The following is a 19,139-nucleotide window of genomic DNA, read 5'->3' as shown; positions in this document are numbered from 1 at the left end:
AAGTATTCATTCATCAAATCCCCACCTCCTCACACACACACACATAGTCATTATTCATTGAATTGGACTCAAGTGACATTACAACGTCGTCATTTTCTCTTGAATTATCCATACATTCTCACACTGTCAATAGTTTGAAAGACTAGTACATAGACAGGAAAAACAGTTGCTTAGTTGTGGAGTGGACAAATGCTAGATGCTCTTTTACTATGTTCCTAGCTGATTGTTCTAGTAAACAGCTTTCCAACATTTCGATTTTGAACTGTACGACTGTTCTTCAGGAATCTGTTGTTGCCAGAGTTTATTTTCGATGAACATATATAGTCGGTGTGGAAAGTGGTAATGCGTTGAACTCTGTGTACAACAACATTTAGAGCAAAACCATTACAATATTAAAGTACGCAATTTGCATGCTGTGATGATGAAAAACATGCCACGAGTCTTTTCGGAGAATGTCCACATATAACTTGGGTGACAGATTGATTGCACACACAAGTGATAGTCTATTAGTCACACACATGGGTCCATTTGTTGCATACTTTCAGGAGTTAGAGATTTGTGCTGAAAAGAAAGAATGTTTTTGAAAATTTCGATTTTTGATTTTTCAACATGGCCACCCTGCCGCGCCCATTTTTGGGCGTGCAACCCAAATGCAATCCCAAACTAGTTTATGTCTTAAAGATGCTGCATAACAAGTTTCATCGAATTTGATCAATATTTGTGACTTTTAGAGCGTCGATGTCGAATTGTTTACAGACGACAGACAGACAGACGGACGACGGACGACGGACACTGGGTGTCGACAAAAACTCAGCTAGACATAGTCCAGTTGAGTTAAAAAGTACCTCCAGACAAATCTACCAACAGGACAAGTTTGGGGAAATTCATAATCACCATTGTGATAAACCTGCGTATTCATTGCTATTAAGTTCGTGAAAAATATCGATTTTACAGCAAAAGTGAATCTGTTAATGAGCATCAAGAAGTAAAAAAGCCAACGGCTTTTGTTTGGTTGTGTTGGTGGACACAACCAAACTGTGTTGGGGATGGTAAGTGGTAAAGCATGTGGTGAGGTGGAAAGAACTGGGAAATGGCCGTGTGCTGTGTGCAGGAAGGGTGTTGGAGTGAACTTCATTCAATGTACAATGTGCGCCGAGTGAGTTCATCAAAAATGCAGTGGTTTGAGAGGGTCATTAACCAGTGTGGCAGCTACATTCAAGTGTAAGGTGTGCACAGAGGGAGCTGCAGATGGAGGAAATGTTGAGTTGGATCTTGGAGACGGCATGAAGCTGGAAGGTGTGAAAACATTTTGCTACCTCGGAGACATGCTGAATGGAGAAGGTGGATCAGACTCTGCGACGGCTGCTAGAGTGAGATGTGCATGGAAGAAGTTTCAGGAACTGAGTGGCGTGCTGACGAGGAGGGGAGTGTTGTTGAAGCTGAAGGGAAAGGTGTATGCTGCATGTGTGAGAAGTGTTATGATTTACGGGAGCGAGAGATGGGTAATGAACGTAGAGCAGCAACAAAGGCTGGAAAGGGTGGAAATGCGAATGGTTCGGTGGATGTGCGGAGTATTGTTGAGAGAGAGGAAGACAAATGATGAATTGCGAAAAATGATGGGAATAGAGCCTGTGATGGATGCTGTGAAGAGAAACAGGTTGAGATGGTTTGGTCGTGTGTTGAGGAAGGATGAACGTGACTGGTTGAGAAGAGTGATGGAAATGAATGTAGAAGGGAGTAGATGATGGGGAAGACCGAGAAAGACTTGGCTAAAGATAGTCGAAGAAGAAATGCGGGCAAGGGGGTTAACAAGGGGAGATGCAGAAAATAGGGCAAAATGGAGAAGATTGTCATGGGGCCCGCAAGGCTAACCCCCGCTCTAGGAGGGAAAATGGCCTTAAAATGCCTGTTGTTGTTAGTGGACAGGTATGTGGCTCAAACTGAGCATCTCCATGGGCAGGCATTGCAAGTTAGAACACTTGGACCAATGAGAACTGACTGGATCATTCTGCTTGACTGGAACAGCAGTAACTGTCGAATTTGAAAAGGACCGAGGTCATGTGAGGTCACGAATGTGTCAGGTCATGCGATTTTGTGAAGATGAATGGATCATCAGCATCTTTCCTACCAGTGACCAAAGTGCTCGTTTTGGGTTGTGGCAATAAATACAAATCACAAAACAGCTTCACTCCTTCCATGGTTTGCAGAAACGGAAATTTTCATTATTTCGAAAAGTGTAACCGATCTGTAAACCTCCGACTCACCCCCCCAGTCAATCCACATAGGCTCAAGAAAATATTGATCAATAATAATGTCTCCTTATGGGAAAATACACACCCATGTAGCCCACAGTCCCCACACGGCCACGGATCGTCTCTCCCTCAGGGATCTTGACAGCAAGTCCAAGGTCCGAGACGCGTATGTGTCCTGCAGATCGATGCAACACAGCCGAGAGTGGGACAGAGCATAAACAGTTGAAACATAAAATAACTAACTTGAGGTGGAGCAGCTTTTCCATTCCCTCTCACCATTGTCATCCAGCAAGATGTTCTCTGGCTTGAGATCCCTGGAACACAATGAAGAGCAATGAAGAAGGCTGCACAGCAATGCTTGGCATTCCCATTTTAAACCCATGGCTCGTGATGTAGTGTAGCAGCATAGCAAACCTGTTGTGCATTTTGTGATACAAGCACCAAATTTGGCACAAATGTACATTAATATGTTGCGAACATTTTCAGATATTGGGCCACTTGAAATTCCGCAATTTTTTTTTTCAAATTTTTTCAAATTTCGTAATTTCAAATTTTTCGGGTGACACCGTCACAATTTCGGTCTTCGAGGCCGGCCGATATAGTGGGGCGGCTTAGCCCAAATATTCAAAAGAATTGTGCATTTTGTGATACAAGCACCAAATTTGGCACAAATGTACATTAATATGTTGCGAACATTGTGTGGTCAGCAATGAAGACGCGAGTCTGAATTACATGTATGCAAAAGACCTTGTGAACCAGTGAAGCAAATACACGGGTAAGCATGAATTAAATCTAGGGCATGATATAATTTCCATGATGTTTACCTCTACACTCAATGGTGGAAGGAGGTAATGTTTTGATCCCAGCTTGTCTGTTTGTCTGTTAGTCCACAAAATTCCAGACAAAGCTTGTAGTAGTGGTAGTTGTAGTGGTAGTGGTGATAACAGAAATTGTTATATAGAACTGAACTTATATCATTATTATATGCAGAAAATAACTTCATTTCTATATGCCCTGCAGTGGACAGGTTAATTGGTTTATGCACTGAAGGGGTCACCCTGGTGTGCACTGCTGTGTTCTGCCTCACTGAGTTGTTCAGGTATGATGTACTCAGCACAAGCTTCCGGTCGGCCCGGAGGTGGGGGTGCGGGGCCTGTCACGGAACGTCAAAACAAACGGCCTGCCGGGGCCGCCCAAAAGTCGGGCGTGAGGGGCGCGTCCACTAATGGAACGCCTCTCGCTTCCCAGATCGAGGGCCACGTGGTCAGGAGAACCTCGTCCCTTCCGGTCACACTTTGCCTATCGGCCGGCCTCGAAGACCGAAATTGTGACGGTGTCACCTGAAAAATTTGAAATTACGAAATTTGAAAAAATTTGAAAAAAATGATATTACGGAATTTCAAGTGGCGCAATATCTGAAAATGTTCGCAACATATTAATGTACATTTGTGCCAAATTTGGTGCTTGTATCACAAAATGCACAATTCTTTTGAATATTTGGGCTAAGCCGCCCCACTAATGCTGGAATCCCAAAATTCAAATCGGATACCATGCCGATTTGTCTATTTACTTACAAATCTTTGAATTCATGCAAAAGTATGTTGATGTCTCAAAATGAACTCGTCCTGAATGGGATACTTATACTGATGTCTCCCAAAGCTCCCCTTTGAACCATGGAACACAGTTTTAAAAAAATAAAAAAGTAAAACCTAATCAATTTTGATTTGTAGACCATACAACCAATAACTTTTAGGGGATGGTAGTAAGACAGTGGAGCAGTTAATGTATGGAATTGTCTCCCTGAAAGGGCAGTGGCAGCAGAAACAGGAAATAGGTTTGAGTTTGATTTGGATAGGTACCTACAAACATTGCGGATAAAGCGGCACAGCAGAGATATTGGCAACGACTATATACTACCACGTAGCTCACTGTTAATCTCGTAATACAGTCTGGCTCTTATGGCTTGCAATACAGTACGCCTCGGCCTACCCAATGTAGGGGCCTGTTCAGAATATCCGCATCAACACGTTTCCTGTACAACTCTCAAGAGTGGACATTGAAGATCAAGTTAACAAGTGTGGCAACGTAATAAACTACCTGCAGGATCTGGGCTCGAGACCAAGAGCAATCTGCATCAAGTCGAAACAATCCTCAACAAAATACATCATAAACAATTTTACATCATTCTACTGCAAAATAGTGATGTGACAACTGTAGTGCAGTATAATGATGGGATAAAGTTTTTCCACAGGAAGCTGCACCTGTTTTATTGGATATGCTACAAATTATTTTTAGTTTGTAAATATGATCATTGATGACTGCACTCGTCAACCCTTCGGGTCATTTTGGGGCGTTCTGAGTCTGGAAGGTCGGCGGTTCGAACCGGCTGAGTCATACCAAAGACTTTAAAAATGGTAGTGCTGCTTCCTCTCTATTGATGCTCAACATTCAAAATGATAGAGTATGGACCAACAAACAACCATAGGTTGGCAATTATTGTGCATGCCAGATGGGCCAAATGGCCTCTTCCTGCATTGAAGTTCCTTGTAAGGTAACTCATTAACTGCACGGAGGCAATTTGGGACTTTTACTGCTTGGTGATGGTAGCAACATTATTTAGTAGCATCACATCACAGGTGACTGAGCAGTATTTAATTTAATAATTTGAACCCTGGCTGAGTCATACCAAAACATATAGAAGTATGGGAATTAGTATACCAAATATCTTTGCTGATCAAATATATCAGACCTTCCCAGAGGTAAAGACGAATCAGAAAGAGATGAGGTTGGGTAAGGAGAAAATAACTTTCAGAAATGGACGTTTGTATGTCTATTGAACAATTTACACACCTGTACACAATTCCTTCCCTGTGCAAGTCCTCTAGGCCACAGCATATCTCAGCAGCGTAGAAGACAGCACGTTCCTCCTCAAAACCAGGGTTCCCCATGTTGTGAATGTGGAACTTAAGGTCGCCACCGTTCATGATGGTGAGTACCAGGCAAAGTGCATCCTTCGTCTCGTAGCTGTACGCCAGACTAACCTGCAAACAAGCCGAACACACAAGAACATGTAACCCAAGTTTCTCCATTCCCAAATCCAGAACAGTTTCTCAATTCTCCCTTTCATTCCCAAACACTGTCTACACTCTACAAGCATCATGCTTTTTCCATTCACACTCGCGTTTGTTAGGTTCCAACAACAAATGCAGCACAAATGGTACGGATAATTTGATCGCTTGTGATGATAATCCACCCAACTAGTTCGAAATTGTTCTCAGTTCCTGTGTTTCTTTTCATTCTTTCCACCCTCTTTCCCCGTTTGTTCATCACCTGGCTTTGCATTCAACTGTTGCACTGTCAATATATTACCTTTTGACCCTCTCTTCCCTTCACTCTTCTATGAGCCTAGATTTTATGACATATACATGACATATACAGGAAAAAAGGGACCACAGTGAGGTGTCTTCAGGAAAGCAAATTCAAAGGGGGGTCAAAAGCTGTTGTTGTTGGAAGGCTGTGGACAATGTGTTTTTGATAAAGAGAGCAACTCGGCCACTAGAATGAGGCTCAGGTATATCATACCGGAGGAGGGAGTAACCAGGGAGAGATACTAAGGAGTCAGAGAGGTCTTTAAGGTGGAATGTTACTGTTAAGCAGATTAAGTCTGGTTTGTCAGAAGCAACCTTTGAATGAAGGCCCTGGATGTTTGTGGTCCATACCATTAAGGAAGAGGGAGGGGAGGTGGAGGGTCAGATGCGGGATGAGAAGGGGAGGTAGGGAAAACTGTTGACAATGTATCGTAGATTGCAGAAGAGCTAGGAGAGAGGGCAGGATGAAGAAGAGGAGGACAAAAGTCGAGGGGGTGATGAGATGAGGCACAGTGAGGAGGAACATGAGGCGGGTGGCAGAGGCAAATAGAAGATTGGAGGAGGATGAGGCGGAATGAGTTGGAAGAGAGAGGGAGGGGTAGAGGAGGCAGCCTTGCGGATGTGTGAGGGGAGCAGCAACTTTGAGGAGAGGTGAGGGGACAGTAATTTATTAATTTTTTTGATTTATGGCATTAAACATAGGGTATATATTTGGGAAGAAATTGAGGGAGGAAGAGGGAGATAGTGGTGAAATAAAGGGACTGAAATATAGAGAAAGGACAAATAAAAACGATTGTGGATACAAGGGAAACGGGTGGGCCTCAAATACGATACGATAAATCCGACAAATACTCACAAATTTGCATACATTTTAAAACACAACCGAACTAGAAGCACACAGTAAACACAGGGACAGCAAAATAAATAGTACAAACACGACAAAAAGACCGGGAGTAATTATCTTTGAGGAAAACGGCAGGGATGAAAACCGGCAAGACCGAAGCTCAAAGACCCGGAACCGGAAGTGATGGCTAAACATGGCTATCATGGCTAAACTCACTGTTAATGCCTTATAATCCTTGGTAGACTCCCCTCCTTCCAAACAATCAGTTAGTTCTAGCCTTGGCTGTGGAATTGGTTACTAAAACTGTGAACAGTCAGCGGTTTCAATGTTTTTTTTCTTTCTATTTGTTGTACTAATCATACTGAATACTAATTGCGAGTTCTCTTTCATCCTCCAGATTGATGACACTGGCTCTGGTTCTGACTATTCAGCCAACAGGAAAGTCTCATCTGTAGACATGGATACTCCGTCTACATCATCAGCATCTAAATGGCAGACTGATTGGGCAAAATGGTGCCTCTGTCAACAAGACACCTCCAACCTCCTACAGTCCAGAGCAGGATGGCTACACCAATATTTCCACAAATATCCCACTCAATTATTGTTCTCTAAGCCCCTCCAGAAGAACAAGATTAACTTCTTCAAGCAAGAATGAGTTGCCATTGACCTCAATCACAAGGCACTTAAGACTTCTCGCAGCTCTTTATATCTTGCCAGAGAATGCAGTGCGACTTAAATGAGTTCTTCAAGTATGAAAACCAGTCAGTTCCTGCTGCTTTGAGTGGCAATGGGAAGCTACACACACCTGTCAGAAATCTAGTCTTGTCGAACTTCTTCAATCCCATGTGATGACACCAGACACAGAACCAGAAGCAGATGCTGTCATCATTGACGGATCAGCATTGGTAAACGCTTTGCCCCCAGGTACATCAAAACATCTGATGACTATGCCAGAATAAATGTCCTCCCAACTGCATGGGCAATTTCTGCCAAGTACAATAGAACCGATATTTGCTTTGATGTGTACCGTCCATCCAGATAGAAGTTTGAAACAAGAACGAAGCGAGGAAAGGGAGTCAGAAGGAGGGCGAGGACACTAACTAACAAGACACCAAAAAACTGGCAGAGCTTCCTGCGTGAGGCCAACAAGACAGAACTTTTCCATTTCCTTGCAGCCAGAATTGCTGAAATGCACACACCAAATATGATAATCGTGACTAAGGAAGAACTAGCACTCAGCAATCAAATAATCATCCTCGACGATGTGGCTCCATGTACCCATGAAGAGACATTTATACGTATTTTTGTACATGCCAGGCATCCAGTAATGGAAGGCAACAAAGTCCTTATGAACAAGGCAAATGACACAGATGATGTAGTCATGGCGATATATACACTGCCATCCTTGTAAGAACTTGTTTTGTGATATTGTGTCTGCATCACGTGATAAAGGAAAGAAATCTGCATGACAAACATGGAATGTGTGCAATGACGCATCAAGAGTCTTCAAACAACTTAGTAAGTATCCATGAACAGATGGAGATGATGACCTTGAGATCTTTGAGAAATTTGTAGTCACAATGTATGATTGGTCCAGAACTGCTACAAATGTAAATGTTACACGGCTGGAACTCTTTGCTCATAAGCAGAGGTCATATGAATCTCTCCCACCTACTCGAGCTGCCCTCTTGCAACATTTTAAGCGTGCTACCTACCAGGCATGATGCATATTGAGTCAATCATATGGAGTCAGCCAGAAACGCAAAGTCCTGCAGATTGGGGATGGATGCAACAATCTAAGGTTTGCTGGAGAACCTATCCTTCATTACCAAGAACTGACAAAAGGTGGATGCAAAATGGAATGTCATGCAAGGTGCAAATGCTATCGCTCTGGCCTCACCTGTACAGAACTGTGCAGTTGTACATGCCAGGACTGATGAGAACAATCATCAACAGGGTTTAATTTCATGTCTCTAGAAATGATAAAAATAAAGTGTCTGAGGTCTCAAATATGTAGAATCGGCTTCGGCATGGTCAAAAACATCGAGATTAACACCACGATCGTTCAAATTGGTTACCTTTGTCAAGGTCTAGGGCTGAAAATGTCATGCTCGGCTTTGATTGGCGGCAATCGTGAAAAATAGTGGCCATTTATTTTAACCGAATAAATGACCCAAAGGGTATCAGCACAGTTTGGTGCTTGTATAACCTTTTTTATTTTATTTTTGTATACAAGATCGAGGCTCGTGTAAGCGCTAACATTAATCACAAAAAAACAAACCGACACACAAAACGTATGATAAAGGGAGCAGGAGACAAGATGGGGAGAGAGAGGGAAGCACACAAGTACAACATTTGGTCGATTGCGACATAAAAATGGCTTAATCTGCCCAACGAAATACTTGAGTGTAAAGCGAAAGTCAGTTACATTGTAAAAGCCACTGTAGCCATTGATGCAAATCTATACAGGTAAAAGCAAAATGTCCGTTTGTTTGTTTGTTCATTTGTGAACCTACTCCTCTGAGCTCCCAAGGTCAATCGGCACGAAACTTTATAGGATAACATCTTTTACCACCCTGAACCTCAATACAGTCACGTGAAAGAGTAAGTACACCCCATGTAAAGTTTTGACTTTTTCAACATATTTCAACATACAGCTATTTGATCTTCATTTCAACAATATTGACAGATAAAGGTGATATAATACAACAAATATATTGGCCTCCAAAGCCAGTCGCCGACTGGGCATCCTCCGTCGTGCGAAGTCCTTCCTCGGCACACCTGAGCTCCCCACCACATACAAGGCTTTCATCCGCAGCTCAATGGAATACTGTTCTCCCCTCAGGGCCGGTGCTCCTGCCTCACACGTAGCTCGGCTTCACGCTGTCGAAACCAATGCTTTCAGAATTATTGGAATCTCCCGCGATGAAGCTATCTCTGAGGGCCTTTCACTCACTCACCGCAGGCAGGTATGTGGTCTTTCTGTCTTCTACCGACTCCTCTCCGGCCTTGCACCCCCAGCTCTCTCTGTGCTCTGTCCCCCAAATATTCCTACAGGTCGCACAAGATCTGCCAGCAACCCTCTGATGGTTAAACTGCCGAAATCTCGGCTCTCTGCTCACCTTCACTCTTTCATTCCTCTTTTCTCCCACCTCTGGAACAAACTCCCTCACTCCCTTCAATCCCACTCGTCCCTCCAGGTCTTTAAAACAGCTGTTCACCACCATCTCTTATCTTCCCCCATCCAAAACCTTGATCTTTTCTACCCCTGCTAATTCACCCCAGATCCACCTTGTTTGAAATTCCAACTTCTTTCCTGGAAGTCCTGGCAGTGTCCATATGTTTTATACCTCTCCCACCCCCCCCTTTCCCATGCCCCGCCCCCCAATGCCCTCTCCCTCTCACAGATCTCTCGATGTCTCCATGTCTCTCGGTCCCTGCTCTCAAAATAATGTTGTGTTTGTGTCCTTCCTCCTCTCTCGCCATCTTGTCTACCGCTCCCGATGTTATATGTTTTATGTGTCGGTTTGTCTTTCTGTGTGATTAATGTTCGCTCTTTCACGAGCCTCGATCTTGTATACAAAAAACAAAAAACAAAAAAATCCCATGAAACATTTACATTTTGTAGTCCATTGTATAATTTAAATAAACATAAATGCAAATTTCGCATGTGGAAAAAGTAGGTACACCCCTACATTTATCACTACTTCAAATACCTAAAATTAGAATCAGGTGCACCAGCTCAGGTACAAATGATTAGAACATCGTCAGAGAGGATCTTAGAGGAACCTGTCTTATTTAAACCTCAGACATTTAGTTTGGTTTGCTCTTTGTTGTTGAAGTGTGCGGCGTCACCATGCCTAGATCAAAAGAGCTCTCTGAGGCCTTCAGAAAGAAGGTTATAGATGCCTATGAGTTTGGGAAGGGATTTAAAAAGACCTCGAAACAATTTGAAATCAATCATTCGACTGTCCGGAAGATCATCTACAAGTGGAGAAGATTCCAAACTGCCAACTTGTTCAGGCGAGGCCGCCCTAGCAAGTTCAGCCCGAGAGCAGACCGCAAGATGCTGAAAAAAGTCTCTAAGAACCCCAGAATGTCATCCTGGGACCTACAGGTAGCTCTTGCCACTGTTGATGTCAAAGTGCACGAGTCTACCATTAGAAAGAGGCTGCACAAATTTGATCTACATGTGCGGTGTGCAATGAGGAAACCTTTGCTGTCCAGAAAGAACATCAGGGCAAGACTAAAGTTTGCCAATGAACACCTAGGCAAAGACCAGCACTTCTGCAACAATGTGTTCTGGACAGATGAGTCAAAGGTAGAGCTATTTGGCCACAGTACCAGAAGAAGTTTGGTGAAAATCAAAGACAGCATTTGACCACAAGAACCTGATACCAACTGTAAAGCATGGTGGTGGAAATATTATGGTTTGGGGCAGCGTTGCTGCATCAGGGTCTGGGCAGCTCACCATCATACAAGGCACTATGAATTCTTCATTGTACCAGAGGGTGCTTGAGGATAACATAAGGCCATCTGTCGGACAGTTGAAGCTCAACCGAAGGTGGACCTTGCAACATGACAATGACCCGAAACATACCAGTAAATCCACCAAGGAATGGCTGAAAATAAAGAAATGGAGCGTTCTGGAATGGCCAAGTCAAAGCCCGGATCTAAATCCCATCGAGATGTTGTGTGGGGATTTGAAACGAGCTGTGCATGCAAGAAACCCCTCAAACATCGCACAGCTGAAAGAATTCTGCATGGAAAAGTGGGCAAAGTTTCTCCCAGTCGATGTCAGAGACTGGTAGACAGTTATAAGAAACGCCTACTTGAGGTTGTTTCTGCCAAAGGTGGCAATACCACCTCTTAGAGCCAAGGGTGTACTTACTTTTTCCACATGCGGAATTTGCATTTATGTTTCTTTAAATTATACAATGGACTACAAAATGTAAATGTTTCATGATATTTGTTATATTATATCACCTTTATCTATCAATATTGTTGAAATGAAGATCAAATAGAGGTATGTTGAAATACGTTGAAAAAGTCAAAACTTTACATGGGGTGTACTTACTTTTTCACGTGACTAGGGGTTTTAAAACAGTTATTTTCTCACAATTCATAACTTAAAACCATCCGAGCCACCACCTGTCGCCATGATCTCCGAGGGTCGATCCACATATACAAATCTTTATTTTTAAAAGCCCAATTTTTATTGTATTTCAACACGAATATCGATATAATTAGTTTGATGATGAGCTCCGATCATCAAATATGTTATCATATGTGCGAAACAACTCTTAATTATGATGTTACCATAATCGGTAAGTTCGGCAAAGAAGGAGTCACATGACCTTCCAAATGCGCTAATTATTCAAAAACCGAAAATAGTACAAACACAACCTCTACATCCTTTTAAAGGTAATTTTACTGCTCATCGAACATCACACTCAAGGGTGAAAAATGGTTTAAAGAAAAAAAAGGTTACCTCTTTGGTAACTTTAGTAAATATACAGCTCCAAATATACACCCTCCAAATATACACTCAAAATATACATCCTATTGTAGTGCGGTGCTACGCGCACGACTTGTTTGCCAGAAAAAGGAAGCAACAACGCGTAGGATCCAAAGAGTCTTTATTACAAAGCTCAAACTGTAGCACTGACTTGCTCGGGGCTGCGAGCCCCGTGTATATCCCGAGGCCACGCCTACCCATCGGGCGTGGCCGACACCCTCTTGGTGCGCGGAATGATGTCACCGCGCCAGCGAGCCATCGTGTCCGCCACACGCGCCCCCCCAGAATTCCCGCGCACCTGAGGGGTCAGTTTGCGGGGCAAACGGATGACCCGGCCGAAGCGCCCTCTGGCGGCTGGCAGCGTCTGGGATGCCGGGATGCCGCTGGCGGCATCTGGGATGGGTGCAGGACAGGGTGGTGGCATGCCGGCGGGGCTGGGCGGTGCCGGGGGTCTGCCCGCCGGGGGCGGCCCCGACGCGGGGGCCGAGCCACTGGCGGGGGGTGGTCCACGTCGAGGTGGGCCGGCTTGAGGCGGTCCACGGAAACGCGGTCAGGAGTACCACCGATGTCCAGGGTGAAGTGTTTCGCCCCGGTCTCCAGCACGCGGAAGGGCCCGTCGTACGGGGGCCGCAGCGGTGTCCGGTGGGCGTCGTGGCGGACAAACACGTACTCCGCCATGCGAAGCTCCGGGGTGACGTGCGTTGGCGGGCACCCGTGGTGCGCCGTCGGCACCGGGGCGAACCTCTGGGCGGTCTCCTGCAGTGCGGAGCGCTGCTGCGCCGCGGACCATGGTGCCGTGGAGTCGGGGAGGAACTCGCCGGCACCCGCAGCGGTTGTCCGAAGACCAACTCCGCCGCGGATGCGCGCAGGTCGTCCTTGGGCGCCATCCTGAGGCCCAGCAGGACCCAGGGGAGCCTGTCGACCCAGCCGCCGTCGCGGAGGGTGGCCCGGAGCGCGGCCTTTAAGGAGCGATGGAAGCGCTCGCAAAGGCCGTTGGCCTGGGGGTGGTAGGCCGTGGTGCGGTGCAGCTGGATGCCGAGCCCCCGCGCGACCGCCCCCCAGAGCTCCGAGGTGAACTGGGGGCCGCGGTCGGACGAGATGTCCGAGGGGGCGCCGAACCGGGCAACCCAGGTGGCGATGAACACCTGCGCGACGTCCGCCGTCGTCGTCGCCGCCAAAGGCACGGCCTCCGGCCACCGGGTGGTGTGGTCCACCATGGTGAGGACGTGGGTGAAACCCCGCGAGGGGGGCAGAGGTCCCACCAAGTCCACGTGAATATAGTCGAACCGAAGTTCGGGCACAGTAAACGGGGCCAACGGGGCCTGGGTGTGGCGGTGCACCTTCGCGCGCTGGCACGCGAGGCACGTCCTGGTCCAATCGCGGACGGTTTTCCGGAGGCCATGCCAGATGAACTTGTCGGCGACCCGCCTCTGGGAGGCCTTCGTGCCCGGGTGGGACAGGCCGTGGATGGCGTCAAAAACCCGGCGCTGCCAGCCTGCAGGCACGATGGGGCGAGGACGGCCGAGGGAGACGTCGCACAAGAGGGCCGTGCCCGCGCCGTCGAACGGCACCTCGGTGACGGCGGTCCGCAAGGCCTGGACATCGGGGTCGGCGGTCTGGTCCGCCGCCATCCGGGCATAGTCGATCCCGAGGTGGACCGCATGGGCGACGGACCGGGAAAGGCAATCCGCCACCGGGTTGTCCTTCCCCGCGACGTGCCGGAGGTCCGTCGTGTACTCGGACACGGCCGAGAGGTGACGCTGCTGCCGGGCCGACCACGGCTCGGCGACGTTGGCCATCGCGAAGACCAGGGGCTTGTCGTCGATGAAGGCCGTGAAAGAACGGCCCTCGAGCAGATGGCGGAAATGCTGAACCGCCAGGTGAAGCCCGAGGAGCTCGCGGTCGAAGGTACTGTACCGCCGTTCGTGTGGGCAGAGCTGCCGGCTGAAAAACGCCAGCGGCTGCCAAGCTCCCTTCACCCATTGCTCGTGCACCGCGCCCACCGCGTCGGTGGTGAGGGTGATCGGTGCATCGGGCGCCGGGTGCGCGAGCATGGTGGCGTTAGCCAAGGCAACCTTCGCGCCAGCGCACGCCGCGTCCATCGGCTCTGTCCAAGCAACGTCACCTTTGCCCGGCTTCCCCCCGGAGGGCCTCGTGCAGGGGGCGCAGGAGCTGGGCGATGCGGGGCAGGAAACGGTGGTAAAAGTTCACCATGCCCAGGAACTCCTGGAGCCCCTTGATCGTGCGGGGGCGCGGAAACCCCCTGACCGCCTCCACCTTGGCCGGTAAGGGGATGGCCCCGTGCCTGGTGACGCGGTGCCTCAAAAAGTCAATTTCGGCGACGCAGAACCGGCACTTGGCGGGGTTGATGATCAGGCCATGCTGGCCCAGGCGTTCGAAGAGCGTGCTGAGATGGCGGAGGTGCTCCTCACGGGACGCGCTTGCGACGAGGATGTTGTCCAGGTAGACGTAAACGAAATCCAAGTCGCGCAAGACGCTGTCCATCAGCCGCTGGAACGCCTGAGCCGCATTCTTCAACCCGAAGGGCATCTGCAGAAACTCGAAGAGGCCGAATGGTGTAATGACGGCCGTCTTCGGTATGTCCTCCGGCCTGACGGGGACCTGGTGGTATCCGCGGATGAGGTCCACCTTGGAAAAGAGGGACATTTTCGCCAACCGGGCGGAAAAGTCCTGGATGTGAGGGACCGGGTAGCGATCGGGGGTGGTAGCATCGTTGAGGCGGCGGTAGTCCCCGCACGGCCGCCATCCCCCGCCGGGCTTCGGCACGATGTGCAGCGGCGATGCCCAAGCGCTCTTGGAGCGCCGCACGATGCCCAGCCGCTCCAGCGTAGCGAACTCCGCTTTCGCCACCGCGAGCTTCGTCGGCTCGAGGCGGCGTGCCCGGGCGTAGACCGGTGGCCCGACGGTGGGGATGTGATGCTCCACCCCGTGCTTGACGGCCACCGCCGAGAAGATGGGCCGCGTGAGGGCCGGGAAACTGGCGAGGAGGCGGGTAAAGTCATCCGCTGCCGGAAGCGTACAAACCAAACTCGCCGGGACGGAACCGTTTAGCAAGCCGCTTGGTGAGCCGCTCGGTGAGCCGCTCAACGAGCTGCTCAGCGAACAAGCGAGCGAGCTAAAGGTTTCGGCCTGGACGAGCCGTCTGTGCTTTACGTCGACCAGCAACCCATTTGCACACAGGAAGTCCGCACCGAGCAATGCCATGGGCACGCTGGCGGTTACGAACGTCCATTGAAAGCGCTGCCCTCCAAACCACGGGGAGAGGCAGCGCTTCCCGAATGTGCGTATGGGTGTACCGTTGGCTGCAAGCAACGCGGGGCACCGGCCCACGGTTCGCTTGTCGGACGTGTGGGCTGGGATGACGCTTACCTGCGCTCCTGTATCGCAGAGGAAACGGTGCCCGGACAAGGTGTCCGTGATAAATAGGAGGCTGCCGGAATGGCCGACGCTCAGGGCCGCTACCGAGCACCGGCTCGGTCGTTTCCCGACTTGCCAAACGAGCACGGCGGGCAACACCTCTTAGCCTTGTGGCCGAACCTGGCGTGGAAACGGCACCAGGTTTGCGGCGGAGGCGGAGGCCGAGGCTTTCGCAGCTGCGGTGGTGGTGGGCGGGGCATGGCGGCGGCCACGAGGTGTGCATCCACATCAGCCTCGGGATCCACGAGGTGTGCAGCCGCATCAGCCTCGGGATCCACGACGGCCGCACCGAAACTCGCCCGCGTGTCACAAGCTGCGAAGAACTTGTCGGCCTCGACGGCCAGAGCGCGGGGTTCCCTTATTTTGGAACCGGCCAACGCGAGGCGTACCTGTGCCGGTAGCTGGCGTAGAAAGAGCGCCCAGAATAAAAAATCCGGGGCTTTGTCACCCAGCAACGACAGCATGTAATCCATCCGCACCGATGGTCGTGTGTCGCCGAGTCCAGGAAGGTCCAGGAGGCGGTCGGCCCGTTCGCACTCCGTGAGGCCAAACGTGGCGATGAGGAGGCGTTTGAGCGCCTCGTACCTGTGGTCGGCCGGCGGGTTCCGCAGGACGGACACGACTCGGGCGGCTGTGCCGGGCCCGAGGGCGGCGATCACGTGGTAGTAACGCGTCTCATCCGCCGTGATGCCTCGAAGCTGGAACTGTGCCTCGGCCTGCACGAACCATACCTCGGCCTGGGCTTCCCAAAACTCAGGGAGCTTTACCGCGACCGCGTTGTTTGCCATGGCGCTTTCTGTGGTCAGCGACGGCTGAACCAAATCGGGGTCACCAGTGTAGTGCGGTGCTACGCACACGACTTGTTTGCCAGAAAAGGTAAGCAACAACGCGTAGGATCCAAAGAGTCTTTATTACAAAGCTCAAACTGTAGCACTGACTTGCTCGGGGCTGCGAGCCCCGTGTATATTCCGAGGCCACGCCTACCCCTCGGGCGTGGCTGACACCCTCTTGGTGCGCGGAATGATGTCACCGCGCCAGCGAGCCATCGTGTCCGCCACACTATAGTTTAAAACAAGCGATGTTGATCCGTAAAACCTATATAGTTGTTTAGAGAATGCGTTACAATTGTCCAACAATGAAATAGATTTCGAATGTCTCATTTAAATGAAGAGGTTCCGCCAGCGTGACATCGTGGGTGGGTCCACGGGTAACCTTGGCAACCATTATTTTTTTCGATTTTCAAACGGTTTCTGGTCACTATTACAGAAATATTCAATAGCAGGTGAGATATATTTCATTTCTTACGACATTATCGATATGTTATCATATGTTATCAAACATCGATATGTTATCAAAAAAAATAAATAAATAAAATGTGAGAAACAACTCTTAATTATGACGTTAAACAACTCTTAATCTAGACCCTTTTCACCCCATATATCCCTTTGAATGTTTCCACCCCTTAGACCCTTTACACCCCCTTAGATCCCTTTATGCTCCTTTAGACACCTTTGACCCTTTACACCCCTTTGACCCTTCACACCCCCTTATAAACCATTGACCCTTACACCCCTTAGACCCTTTACACCCATTAGAACATCTTTAGACCCCTTAGACCCCTTTTAACCCTTTGAACCTTCACACCCCCTTATAAACCATTGACCCTTTACACCCCTTTGACCCTTCACACCCCCTTATAAACCATTGACCCTTACACCCCTTAGACCCTTTACACCCATTAGAACATCTTTAGACCCCTTAGACCCATTTTAACCCTTTACACCCCTTAGACCTCTTTAGACCCTTTACACCCCTTAGACACCTTGAACCCCTTAGACATCTTTAGAACTTTTACACTCCTTAGACCCTTTGAATACCTTAGACTCCGTTCGACCCTTTACACCCCTGAGACCCCACCCCTTTGACCATTTACAACCCTTTCGACCCCTTACACCCTTTACACCCCCTTAGACCCACCCCTTCGGCCATTTACACCCCTTTAGACCCCTAACACTCCTTAGATCCCTTTAGACCCTTTACACCCCTTAGTCCCCTTTGACCATTTACACATCTATAGACCCCTTACAATCCTCAGACCTTTTACACCCTTTCATACCCATTTCAACCCTTTTGAGACATATACACCTTTTGACACTTTTCAGACCTATTGACTTCTTAAGACACTTTGGCCAATTTAAGACCATTTGGACACTTTTGACCCCTTTTGCTCTTTCGTCCTTGGACACCTTTAGACCCCATTTGGCCCTTTTAAGATCATTGATTCTGTAAACACTTTAGACCCCTTTATGACCCTAAAAAAAAAAAACTTCAGACCCTTAGATAATTCGAAAAAATTTCCTCCCAAAATCAGTTTTGACGACCTTGTCTGTGCACTATTCGCATCGCATCACAAGTTTTTTTGTATACTGAATCAAGGCTCGTGAAAGAGCTGACATTTACTTCACAAACAAATCAACCAGACAAACAAAATTTGCGTTGATGAATCTAAACTGATATCTCAAAGTGAAAGTGATGTTGAAACGTGAAACTGAAACTACTGATCTATGGATCATCGAAAGGGAAACCAGAATGAAATGCTGTGGGAAATTGCTGAAAGCAAAGCTATGGCGAATATAGAGAGAGGGGGGAAGGTCGGAGCTGAAGAAACGATGTGGAGAGGGATTGATGCCTGGAGGTGGTCGGTTGGTATGGAAAGAACTTTGGTGATCTTCCATCAGGCCATAGGCCCAAAACATGCCTAAACCTGTTTCCCAGCTGAGTTTTCATAATATCACATTCACTCCCGAGCGGTACTTCGGAGGTACAACAAGTAAGAATTGGAAATATTAGTTAGCTGATAAAATGGAACGAGGTTGTCGAGGTTACCAGCTGCACCCATTGCGACATATGCTCACTGAATATATACACTGAATTCCCATTTCTATCAATACACACTCCAAAGGAAATTGCTCATTTCAGGTGAGACATTGATGCGCCCCCCGTCATTTATGGGTACCTTTGCTAGTAATAATAATAATAATAATAATAATAATAATAATGATAATAATAATAATAATAATAATAATCGGTGCAATACCCCTCGGTGCTCGCCTGGTAGAATAAAGCAGTATACTACACTGACTAAAGGTATTTTAAACCAATTTGAATGGTTGCTAGAAGACAGGGCAGCAAGTAGAATCATACCAACATAATAATAAGACTTTTTAAACAAACAAACAAACAAAAAAAACCTATTTTCGGGGGCAACATTCCACTCATACCCTCCACCCCCCCACCCCTTTATAAGGGGTGAGGTCCGATGGCAGCGCCCTGTCTTCTTTCCATTGAGTCTTCTGCAAACACAACACTTCCAACCTCCTTCCCTGCATCTCCACCACCTCAACCCACCCCCCCCTCCCTCCCCCAACCCGCCCCCCTCCACCCAGCACATATACCTCCTCAGAGCACAATTTTTCGAATGCCATGAACAACATTGGTACATCACGGGCAGTAAAAGTTGTGGTGAAGTTTCATCGAAATTGTGTGTGTACTTTCAGAGAAGAAAGCAAATATGTATTGGGGGGGGGGGGGGGGCAAACCTGGACCCACTATGATCCCCCATAGACCCTCTCAGACTTCAATTTTCCTGGTGCCGTGAACAAACTTCGGTACATCATGGGTGATGAAGGTTGTGTTCAGGTTTCATCGAAATAGTGTTT

At 48.1% G+C, this 19,139-nt stretch overlaps 1 protein-coding gene across 2 annotated transcripts in view; it reads right to left on the bottom strand.

Annotated features, from left to right (window-relative positions):
* Positions 1–19,139, bottom strand: part of LOC137420935 (G protein-coupled receptor kinase 5) — a 276,186-nt gene that overhangs the window by 16,698 nt on the left and 240,349 nt on the right. For both annotated transcript variants that reach the window (XM_078772160.1, XM_078772161.1), the window contains exons 9-11: positions 5,103–5,293; positions 2,529–2,566; positions 2,338–2,427 (exon numbers count right to left, since the gene is read on the bottom strand). In XM_078772160.1, coding sequence (XP_078628286.1) covers positions 2,338–2,427; positions 2,529–2,566; positions 5,103–5,293 — 319 coding nt within the window. The remainder of the gene's footprint in view (positions 1–2,337; positions 2,428–2,528; positions 2,567–5,102; positions 5,294–19,139) is intronic.

The sequence above is a fragment of the Myxine glutinosa genome, chromosome 2 (genome assembly GCF_964187855.1).
Source record: "Myxine glutinosa chromosome 2, kmMyxGlut1.1, whole genome shotgun sequence".
In the NCBI taxonomy this organism is placed as follows: domain Eukaryota; kingdom Metazoa; phylum Chordata; class Myxini; order Myxiniformes; family Myxinidae; genus Myxine; species Myxine glutinosa.
The sequence above is the reverse complement of the archived record's forward strand: the minus strand, read 5'-3'. Positions and strand labels throughout refer to the sequence as shown.